Source organism: Ruditapes philippinarum, unplaced genomic scaffold (assembly GCF_026571515.1).
Source record: "Ruditapes philippinarum isolate M1 unplaced genomic scaffold, ASM2657151v2 ctg4434_1_1_1_1, whole genome shotgun sequence".
NCBI lineage: Eukaryota > Metazoa > Mollusca > Bivalvia > Venerida > Veneridae > Ruditapes > Ruditapes philippinarum.
In genome coordinates this window covers 4,686-16,865 of record NW_026861474.1, presented here as the reverse complement: position 1 = coordinate 16,865, position 12,180 = coordinate 4,686, and the positions used below count along the sequence as shown (strand labels likewise).

The 12,180-nt window shown below is 32.8% G+C and overlaps 1 protein-coding gene across 3 annotated transcripts; it reads left to right on the top strand.

The window, feature by feature from the left end:
- Positions 1-379: 379 nt before the first annotated feature.
- LOC132715730 (uncharacterized) lies at positions 380-7,379 on the top strand. Of its 3 annotated transcripts, XR_009623721.1 has the most exons (5): positions 380-1,029; positions 1,944-2,182; positions 3,105-3,312; positions 4,005-4,164; positions 4,656-7,379. XR_009623721.1 is itself a non-coding variant. In XM_060698792.1 (4 exons), exons 1-3 carry the CDS (start codon positions 1,918-1,920, stop codon positions 4,060-4,062), a joined length of 531 nt encoding a protein of 176 aa, XP_060554775.1. In that variant the 5' UTR covers positions 1,051-1,917; the 3' UTR covers positions 4,063-4,164; positions 4,656-7,379. The 3 variants fall into 3 exon arrangements, 1 of the variants encoding a protein (XP_060554775.1); XR_009623722.1 differs by lacking the exon at positions 3,105-3,312; XM_060698792.1 differs by lacking the exon at positions 380-1,029 and having other exon boundaries at positions 1,051-2,182.
- The last annotated feature ends 4,801 nt before the right edge of the window (positions 7,380-12,180 follow it).

The window sequence follows — 12,180 nt, the reverse complement described above, 5'->3', positions numbered from 1 at the left end:
AAATCCTGTGTACCTATGATAGTTGAAATATTGTTCAATTTATCTGACAAATTTTCAAAAATTGTAGCTATATCTTGATCTGACATCTTCAAAATTAGCAAATTACAGGTATATAAACGATCACTCACCTTTAATTTTCTGTTACAGGTACTTCGTTGTGTCCCGCTGTCCAAAATCGTCGCTTCGACATCGCTGGTCTTAGGCGCCAAATCAACCGTTGTCGTATAACGTAGGAAGAACTCACGGATGTTACATACTTTTAATATACAAATACAAACACACAAGTGAACGAGTGGAATACCAAAGCTGAACCCCCTCTGACATTTGAGAATAGTATATATAATATCAACCTGTCCTAAGGACATTTTATAATGTATATAAATACCCCAGCAAACATGCATATATGGGACCCATATGGGCTATATCTAGGCAAGCCCATATGGGTATGCCCATATTGGACCTATATGGGACCAATATGGGCAAGTCCATTTGGGTACGCCCATATTGGACCCATATGGGTCCCATATTACAGCACTATAAGGAAAAACGATTTTTCGTTTATTTATTTCTTTAGAACTTGTTTACTTTGAGCTATAGTGTGACCACCTTGGCATAAATTGCTATTATCTTTTATAAAAATCGTAGCATTAACATATATACAACCCATGAGGGACCCACATGGGTCCCATTCGGGCAACCCAATAAATATTAGCATGCCTGAGCAGGTGCGAGAAATTAATTTGTTTAGTTTTTATATTGGTTTTAATTTTTATAATCTAAATATAAAAATGTGTTTTTAGACTGTTTTAATTCAGAAATAATTTATAAAAATCAGCATTTGATGAAAAATTTATTTCGAGCATGCGCAGACGTGATTTCCGCTGCCGCTTAAAATCAAATTGTGTATTGAAACGTTAAATTGTAAAATTGTACACGAAAACAATATTTCATTTCAATTCGGAACATTTAACGACGATTTCGTATAACGACCTTTCATATTATATCCTTACAGATTTATTGTGTGTGTAGGTAAGTGTAAACGTCATTTATTTTTTGCTTTTGCCTTTGCCATGTAATTTCGCGATAGTTTTTGTCAGTTTAATTTGCGACATTTTATAGAATTTACGCCCACTATTAGGCACTTTAGCTGAATTTATGGATGTGTATAGTTAACTTGTTATTGTTGAATAACTTAACTGTGACGAAGTCGACACTAACATTTTAATAATATTGTTTCTATCTAGACTAAATTTTAAGAGATCCTTTTTTAAAGGGACACCATCATTTGAAATCCAGTGACCCCTCCTAGCCTTAGAAGTCCCTTCCATTTTGTACCAATATTTCATTCATAAGCATTTTAAAATATTAAATGCAAATACTTATTATTACAAATTCAAGTATTTTTTCCAAGTACCAACCAAGCCCTATGTTGCACAGGCACGAGTATCGGACCTGGGAAGAAAAAATATGACTCGATAGATAATTAAACCTGTGTTCATCTTTAAAAAGTCAAAAACCGAAAAAAATTGTAAATTATACCCCCCTTTAAAAACATACTTTAAGTTAAGAGAAGGCCAGAAACTCCAGATTCGAGACTGCAAGCAAGGGATTCACTTCCCGGGCCGTTGTGAAAACAATTGTCCAGACAATTAAAAAAATCTTTTATCACTTTCACGTTTGTATTAAGCTTCCAAATGGGACCGACCCCAAGTCTTTAGCCCTTCCCGTTCATGAAATATCTATCAAGGAAACAAACGCATTCGTGCTAAAAATCCTTGGTAGACAAAATTGCGGCACAACAATTCGGTACGTAAACATAGACTAGTACATGTTTGCCAGCCGATTACGGGTCATAATCTTATTGTCACTTGGCGCAATAACTCACTTAATGTCTATGTATTTTATAATTACTTATTAATGTATTTTCATTTTATTGTAAATAGGCCATCAAAAAGGCTGTATGAATCGGATAGTGGCACTGATGAGAATGAGACAGACACAGAGAGTAGGCCACCACAAGTTATTGACCAAGCAACAACGCCCAAAGAGTCACAAAGCCTACTTTCATCTCCGCCTCGCTTATCTGCACAGGCATTGCGAGAGGCCAGCAGTGATGTGCAAAGTGCTTCTCCAATACAAGGTGCTTCTGATACACCCTTCCGTGGGCAGATTATTGGGCCCAGTAAGTACAAACTTCGGAGCTATAAATATATTTATTAATACAGTACATACTTATAAAATGTTATATTCTCAAAACAAGTCAATAAATGTTATAACAAGCTGGATTGAGTGACACAGCCAAAAATGGAAAGTTTCACCTTGTGACGCCCCTAGTTAAAAAAATATTCAAAAAAAAATTGATGATTACTTGTGTTAGTCTTTATCATGATGTGAATTTGTGCGCATATTCTTGCCTGACCCCACTACTGTTATCCAAAGTTACGGTCCCTGGAAGAGTCAAGAATGTTTATTTTCACCAAATGACATGCCTAGGCTCAAAAATATGTTAAGTTTAATTCATGATTTCTTATCATTTTCACATTTTGTGACCTTGCACACTCAACAATCCTTTTGAGATTTTAGCGTTAATTACTGTTAAAGCCAAGGAAAAATTTAAAATACTGGATTTTTTTCATTTGAGCCGGGTCATGACAAAACCAACATAATGGGTTTCAGGGTTGTCATTAAGAGGCGGCAGGAGGCCAAAATGCCTGTCTCAAATGCATTATGGGCCGCCTCAAAACTAAGAAAACACTCTTTGTTATGCATGATAAAGACAGAAATGACCGCCTCAAGTTCAAAACAAACCTTCTGCAAAAAATGTTAATGACAACCCTGGGGTTTGCGACCAGCATGGATCCAGACCAGCCTGCGCATCTGCGCAGTCTGATCAGGATCCATGCTGTTCGCTATCAGTTTCTCTACTTGTTATAGGGTTTGTAAGCGAACAGCATGGATCCTGATCAGACTGCATGGATGCGCAGGCTGGTCTGGATCCATGCTGATCGCAAACGCATTATGTTGGTTTTGTCGTGACATGGCTCATTTGTAGTTCACATAGCTCTAAAAGTATATGGCCTAGAATTATGAATCCTTTTTTTCAGCTGCTGTTACACAGATTCTCCGAGTCTTGGAGACAATGCGAGAGAAGAATCGTGAAATTAAGAGGATGGTGCAGCGAATGCTGTTAAGGTCAGCAGCAGATGACCAACTGTGCAACTTCCGAAAGATATCTCATTCCCTATTCGTTATCCTGAGCAGATGGAAGCATTCGATGAGCTTCTGGGAGATCAGACAATGCTCTCATCTGTGGTAAGCTCCATTAGTAACTGAAAAAAGTATACCCCATATCCACTGGCCTAAAAGCGAAATAACATAATGGTCTGTGGTGAGCACTTGATGATAATGTATAATCATTCTGCTATATTTATGTTGGAAAATATTGCACAGTGGACAAACACTTTGCTGCATTAATTTCAGGATTAAAAACTGGCATGTTTTAATTTTTTGATTCATATTGACACAGTTATGTTATTTATATATGCTATAATAGCCATGAGCACAAGACATGGGCAGTTGGCCTCGTTTTCAACATTAATTATTAATTAGGACAAGACAGTCAATTCATTAATCAAAATGCTGGCAGCTTTCAAAATACCAGGAAAATGACTAGTACCCACAAAATCCAGGAATTGAGCTGTTATTATATTATCAAAAATTATTCTGTTGATATTGAATAAACTCTTGTATAAAAAAAACAATGATAATGTGCCCCATAACACTCGGTGAAGGGGACAAACATAAAGGCACAAGTCACTAAGGTGTTGTCCTAGGCTGTAAATATATGAGGAAAGATCTTTTAATTTGTCAATCCAAACAGTTTTCTTGGCAGATCATGTTTTTGAGGTCTAGTTGACAATTATTTGTCATTTGGTGACTTGCAGCCCATCACTTAGTAGTGTTAAAATTAACATTAAAAAAGTTTATGTTCTGCTTTATTTAAGGTGCGGTTCCTCTCAATGTTTGGTATGGCAGATGTACGGGAAACTGTTGACCGCTTGATGAAAGAAACCATGTCAAATGAACTGGCAAGAATGTACAATATGAAGTGGCTGAAGGGGAAGAAAAAGTTTGTGGGCCTCTAGAAACTGATAGTACTGTATAGTAAGTGATTTTTTACAAATTTGCAAAGTGGTGTCTTCAAAATAGATATATTATCCAAGATCTTTTTATTGTGTCTTCGGGTATTGCTTTAATGAAGGAAAATGCTTGACTAGCTTTTATGGAAATTAATAAGAGAGAATATTTTACATGCTGTGTGGTTTTGATCCCATGCATTGTGTTGTGATGCATAATATAAACAGAAATCACCTTCCTGTAAAGCAAGTTATTTGCTTACCTTAACATTCTTTACTGATACACCGATAAGATGATCTCAGCTTACAACTGACTGCAGCGATATCACAGAAATATTGTTAAAAGATATGTAAAACCAGGAAACAAACATCTATATTTGGTAAAACATACCAGAATTAGTTTATATTCCAATTTAAACTGCTCAAAATGCTACAAGGTGGCTAATGACCTTTGAATGGTTTCAATACCTTCATTTCACTTCATTTAATTCTTTAAGGATAAGAATGCTTGTTTTGTAGAATGTGTCCAAAGGAACTTGCCGACAAAGGCTGCAACGAGGAAGGATGTTGAAATAGAGGTTTCAAAGTGGCTGGCTAGGGCGCGGGACCGCGATGGGGGAAGGAAAGCTAGAAACAAGGTGTCAGAGACCTTACCTGAAGAAAATGAAGGAAGTGACAAGACATGTTTTTAATTCAAAAATGCAAATTTATAGAGGATATTTGTTTGTTTGTGTGTAAGATGAAATTTTATATCATCAAGAGAGCTTTAAAAACAGTATTCTCATGAGTGGCTATGCGCTCGTGAGAACACTGTTTTTTAAAGTTCCTTCAATGATATAAAATTACATCTTACACAACAAACAATAAAGTGTCTTTTTATTTTATGCTCATGAAATTTCCTCAATATTAACGTTAATATTAAATCTGTTTTCACCACTGTTAACATCAATTTTAGTTGAATTTATGTCCAATTTCTCATAAATACAGGAAGTCTTGGGCTGAAAAATAAGTTTGACAATCAACGTTGAATAGCCATGATATTATTTATTGAATTCAAAAAATTTGAATGATGATAAAATCTTTAAAAAGTAAGTCTTGTCATAGAAAAGTTTGAAATTTTAATCATTTCACTGTGAAATTATCAAATATATTTTTCACGGATACATCAGTAATACACTCAAAAGCATTAAAATAATTGACTTTTATTTTAAATTTTCAAACCTTTACTTCATCTGCATATAAGTTATTCCACTGATTGAAAGTCAATATGTATCAAGGTATTTTTAAAATGTGATAAGGGTCAGAACTACAGTAAGCGGCTCATTTGTTTATCTTGTTATACTTTTTGTTGCTAATTTTAATGTTTGAGGTCATCAGCATAGCATGTCTTTCTTGTAAATGCAAAATTCTTGTCTAGTCAAATTTTGCCTTCTAGTCAGTATATTCTGCTGCTATGTTATGTTTGTTGTTGACATTATATGCTGTTTTTCTGTTGTCTATATGCTGTTTTTTTTTTTTTCATTAAACATTGTTACTGCATGGAGGAAGGTAGTCTAGTACTGGTGTAACTCTCCAGAAACGATGGTTAGGAAACTACCCGCCTATATGACGTAAAAGGCGTAAAATGAAACAAACAAACAAAAAACATTGTTACTATTTAAATCAAGACATTAAATGCTTGGGGAATGTTTTTGATACTGATCAATACAATTATAACATCTTGTCAAAACTTGACACTAACAGGGAACACATGTATTGATATGGTATTAACCTTTAAAATAAAGTTGAAATACTTTACAATGATGATTCTTGTAATCTTTATTGTTGTTATTGTTGAAACTTTGATAATATCGGAGAAATTACTGAAACACTGACAATTTTTTTAATGAATTTCTTCACAACAAATTTGATCTTTGTGTGATATCACATTTTAATTATTATTGATTTTTACAAACTTGTACAAACTATTTTTTACTTTTCATCAGCTGCATATTTTGTTTACATGTCTATAAACAGTATTTCAATGTGCCAAGATTTTGTGTATTATATTTGTTACTTTTCATTAGCTGCATATTTTGTTGACACGTCTATTAACAGAATTACAACCGTGCCAACCTTTTGTGTATCATATTTGTTACTTTAGCTGCATATTTTGTTAACACGTTTATATAAACAGTATTACAACCGTGCAAACCTTTTTTGTATTACTTTTTGTTACTTTTCATTAGCTGCATATTTTGTTGACAATTACAACAGTGCCAACCTTTTGTGTATTATATTTGTTACTTTTCATTAGCTGCATATTTTGTCCACACGTCTATAAACAGTATTACAACCGTGCCAAGGTTTTGTTAATTATATTAATTTTTTTTCATCAGCTGCATAATATTTTGTTTACACATCTATGAACATTATTACAACCGTGCCAAGGTTTTGTTAATTATATTAATTTTTTTTCATCAGCTGCATAATATTTTGTTTACACATCTATGAACAGTATTACAACTGTGCCAAGGTTTTGTTTTATTATATTTGTTACTTTTCACGAGCTGCATAACATTTTTTTCTTCAGCACTACCATACCAAAGTGTAATACATGGTTGTAATGAACAACTTTTTATATTAATTGATGTAGATCTATATCATTTGAAAATGAAAGTAATTGGTAGATAGAAATTTGTAATGAATTACAGTAAATGTATAATACTTTTTCTATGAATTATGTAGAAAGTTAAAAAGATATTTGGGGTCATACTGTTGATTCACTGAAATTTAAACATTATACACATATATTTCTTGGAGTTCCAAAGACCTTCTGTAAAGTTTTACCAGTGTCTAGCATAAGTTTCATTTTTCCTTATAGTGATCTGTAAGGTATCTAATGTTATAAAACTGCATTTTTAATTATTTTGTTCGTACATTATAAACAGTTTTCCATTACATGTTGCTTATTTTATAGTGTACCAAAGTAATATTTACTACATAGCACTTTTTGAATAATAATTAATATTTCAGTATTTTTGAATTAAAAACTATGTAGTCAAAATGAAATTCTGTGGATTTACAAATATGTACAGTTTACTCGGATTTTTATATTGTACACTTTTCTAAGTTTATTTACATAAGTAAAGGTTTCTTTGTTGACATCAGGCGTCCACAGAATGTATTGAGAATCTGTATATATATATGATATACACTTACCATAAGTGAGATTACTAAATAAAGTTACATTGTTAAAGCATATACATTGTGTATTGTTTTCTTGCATGATCATATAGGCTTTGTGCCATAATCTGTCTGTTCCAGGAAACAGAATGAGTTAAAACATCACTTGAATATTTAACGCAAGTACAAGAATCATGCTCTGTAGCAAGCGGTTGCTATCTTAACGTCCAGCAAACTTATAATTGAAGTAATTGAAAATAGATCTACCCCGGAATTCAAAATCTACCCATAATGGAAGTATCTGGGCTGCCCATTTGAAACCCATATTTAGTACAAGGGCTGCCCATATGGGGCCCATGTGGGGCCCATATTGTGTACATGGGCTGCCTAGATGGGTCCCATGTGAATCCCATATTGAGTATAAGGGCTGCCCAGATGGGACCCATTTGGAACCCGGTTGCACTTCCTATATGGGGCCCATATGGGCAGCCCAAATGGGACCCATATAGGTGCCCATATGGGCCCCACATGGGTCCCATATAGAATGCTATCTGGGACACACGTTTTAGAGTTACATATATAAATCATCCTGACATAAGGTCAGTCCGTATGCATCTCTTGCACTATAATACTCATAAATCATGTCATGTTCCATAGTGCACATTAAGAAATAAAAACCTTATTATATGTAAATACATGTTGACTTGTCATTCTTTTTGAATATAGCGTGTATGACTCATTAGCCTGTGCAACCAGCTATACGACAACGCAAACAAATGTTATCCTTTCAAAAGCTAGATTAATCAGAAATGCCAATTCATTTAAATTCTATCGTTACAATTTTCTTAAGAGAAAAAATCGGACCTTTCTCATAATTGTTATATTATTAATAACACTGAAAGGATTTTCTGTTGCTACGCAATAGACATTACATTAATGCCGTCTAGGAATATTTGTTCTGATTGCTGCTTGAATTGGTTAGTTTTCTAGAATCATTCGAATAAGGAACCATTGCGAGCAATTAAAACTAAGATGTGACGGTGTAATTATTTAATTGGTATATCGTACATATTGGGAGATAAATTGTTTTACCAAGGTGCATTGTTATGATATTTTCACCTGATCGCTAAGTATGTGTTAATTATGTACAGAATCATCATTAACAGAATATACTGTGCTGGGTTTAAAGGATAAACAATTTATAAGATTTAATACCCAGTTCTTGGTAATGATGTTATAGAAACACGAACTAGATCGTGATTTTGCAGGAACTTTGAGGTTTTATATAGACATAAACAATATGTTTAAAGGAATCGTCACAAACTGAGATCATTAATGAAGTTTAACTTTGTTTTTTTTTGGAATTGTTCGTTTAATTATTTGATAATTTTGTACATTCTTTGTTTTTATTGCGTTCAATGCAATGTTAACATCAATTTTATTTCAACAGTATCAAATTAAGAGCAACAATAGCATAATCAACAAAAACAATAACAACACTACCATTTTTCTTAATATATGTCAAAAGATATTTAAAAACATGTTCTGTGATTTTTTTTAAAAAAAGTGTTTTATTTACTAGATAACTTTATAATGAAATAGCTCATAAACAGCGTCAACGTTTTTGGCTTCAAAATGATAAATGGTTGATAAATGAATTTATATTGGTATTGCCTGCTAAATGATGATTTCATTTCATGTATTACTCTATTGTACAATCAACCACGTTCTTCAAACGAGCACGCCAATGCTCTTTCCACGTTCTCCACAATCAATTACAATATCAAGTGTAAAGTATAACTATATCTCTATGGTTGAATATCAGTGTTCACTAAGATAAGATAAGGATGACGATCAAATGATCCTTTTAATTATCATTGTTTTATTAAACTTAAACTGATTGTTTTTTGCTAAAATTGAATGATCTATAACCATAATGTAAAATATTGCTGATATGCAAAGAATCAATCCTATGTTAGGAAGAAACTGGCGAATATCGAAAAAAAATACAAAAAATGGATCAAACTGACAGAGGATCAATTTTAGGATAAGTATCAATATTGGGTATAACTATAAAATTCTTACATATCTTAAACCAAAAATTAATTGATTCTAAAATTTCATTAACATGATATTTCAATAAGGTCAATTTTATCAAGTTTTATATTATATATTTCATCCTTGACGATAAACAATGGAGAATGTTTGAGTTTTTAAATTTGACCCTGATCCTTAAATCTTAGTGGACACGGTTAAAGGTGTTGAAGGAAAAATTATAACAATGATATATATCCGATTATTTTCGTGTCCCAATTTCTACAAGAATGTTTTACAAATATTTGAAGAGGACTTTTAAAGGAAAAATCTGTTAATGCGGCAGTTTAGCCAAGAATCAAACCCGTCATATTTTGAACAACATAGCTAATTGGGAGTTTGTTGTCATCCCCATTGATGTAACTATATGCACTGCAATTGAATGGGCGTGACATTTGCTGAAATGTATTTTCAACACAGACCACATGTTCTGATTGGACCGGGTATGACAAATTAATTTATTTATTGTACATGGACAGAAGTTGTGGTGATAGTGTGATGGAAAAGTACCTGTGCTTCCAGAATCTATTGTCAGTGAGTTTCGGTGGTTTATTTTTTGTGTGGAAAAGTAGACGAGCACACTTATTGTCTGCATCTATTTAACTGAATACATTTAAATGTTGGTCATATTTAGTGTAATAAGGAACATTCACAAAATAAACATCACGCACTCACAATATGAGCACCACTCTTTGAGCCTACCTTTCATACAGTGGTTTTCTGATTTCATATAAATGTAAATCAGTGCTGGTGTGTGTGGCAAAAATTCGCTTGAGAGAGATCGACCTTACAGGAATTTATCCCATGTACAGTTAGTAATTACAACATGATGTGAATTATATACTATGCAAAGTCGAATACCAGGTCATTCCATCTTCTCAGAATTAAGAAATTTTTACACAGTATTGAAGGACTTGCAGAAGACGAAAACATAAAACTATTTCAAGAAGTGCACAATTTCATCTCAAGCAGTAGAAAATTTACCTTATTTGTTTACACATGTACTATATTTATTTTCATATTTAGTTTATTAAAATCCTGCTGAAAATCAAGGTTTGGTGCGTTTATTCTAGTGGAAAAATGTTAATAATTTTCCCCATTATTTAATTATTGCCCACCCGTCGTAATTTCTTTACACATTTTTATACATCCATCTATCAATGACAAACTTGTTGATCGGTATTTTTTTATTTAAGATTTTCTTAACCATGTGTTCAAACCTAAATGTTGCAAACCTAAATGTTGCACATCGCCCTACTTTGGTACACATTTATACAAAAGTATTTTAAAATACATTCATAATAAAAAGTAATGAACCAGATTAGGTTCAGACGGAAAGACAGCTGGATGAGTTAAAGAATTGAAACATCTACCTAAATGATTAGCACCATATTTCGTTGGTTTAGTTTTACGTTAAACCAACACAAAAGAGGTCATATGGCGACTTTAAATTTGACTGCTGGTCAAAAACATCAGACGTCTCTCCATGCAATGATTCAGGCCTTCAGTAGAACCGTGGACATTCCATAAACACTTCGATTTAATGAATAATTCAAAGTCTCTGGGGGAATTGGAACCTAAAGTTTTGAGGGAGAGGTGTCTTTGGTGTCAACGGCCTTAAAATGCATTGCCTCTAGAAGCGCCAAGTATTTCAATGACATCAACATCGAGGAAACATATTTAAAGAAGAGTAAAAACAGTTACAGTTTTAGAAATTATTTGTATGTTTTATATGCAATTAATGACTGATTTGCAGTATTTATCATCGCTTTTTTGTGTGTGACTCACGCAGTTTTGTATATTCTGACCTACTGTAGGAAATGTTTGTGCACTTGACAATATTTAATTTTTTCATTTTCATTACATGTTTTTTTTTAAAAAAAACACAAACAAACAAACAAAAAACATGAAACCTTACATGCACTTTAAAGCATGCTGCGTAAACAACTCGGCCATTATCACCTTATATGCGATAGACAAATCTTTGGATGATATTAACAAAAATGATTTTTAAATCGCTTCCCTTTATGTTTAGATTTCATTGTGACCTAATTCAAGATGTAAATTGAGATTGAGTAGTAGCTTCGAAAGAACGCAATTCATAAAAATATATTAAAAGACAGTACTTTGTCTTGAGATTTCACACAATCATCGATGGTAATTATGTGATTTTATTACACCTTCAAATAGGCTATTGTGTTTACAAAACCTTATTTGAAATGAATGCCGCAAACAATTATTTGCATGATTTCAATGTTTTCTTTTAACCTTGTTGTAAAGAAATATAATTCAGAAAATGGTAACGAAAGGGGATCTATTCTAATCACAATTTAGAACATTTTAAGAAACAAAATATATTTAGATTACTACTTTCAATTTTCTGCTGAAAATATTACGAATATCTGTTTTAAATCTATAAGAGGTAATAAAGTTTTTAAAAAAAGACAAACGTCTAAATGTTACAAATTTAAATATATACAAGTTTTGTAATTTAAAGTGTAAATATATTTTTCTTCATTTGGTGAATGTTTCAGAATGTTCTTGTGATGTTGACTGTACAATGCATGAGGACTACTGTTTTCCTAAAACATCACAAATTAATCCACTTGTAAATACGAGTGTTCAAGATTTTCAAAATGGACGTTCCTGTCTGTACCCAATGATGCCACAGCCTTCAGAGAAGCAAAGAACTTTGCATCAGTCGTATTCGATGATATCCTCTGTCGGGAAAGAAATCCTTGACAGTTCGATTAACAAATCAGATACTTCCTGTGGGGATTCAAGT

Bases quoted from the DNA above. Each gene is read 5' to 3' on its own strand.
- LOC132715730 (XM_060698792.1), top strand. From the start codon at position 1,918: ATGTATTTTCATTTTATTGTAAATAGGCCATCAAAAAGGCTGTATGAA. The intron at 2,183-3,104 runs GTAAGTACAAAC...CCTTTTTTTCAG, and splicing joins TGGGCAGATTATTGGGCCCA to CTGCTGTTACACAGATTCTC. The intron at 3,313-4,004 runs GTAAGCTCCATT...GCTTTATTTAAG, and splicing joins AGACAATGCTCTCATCTGTG to GTGCGGTTCCTCTCAATGTT.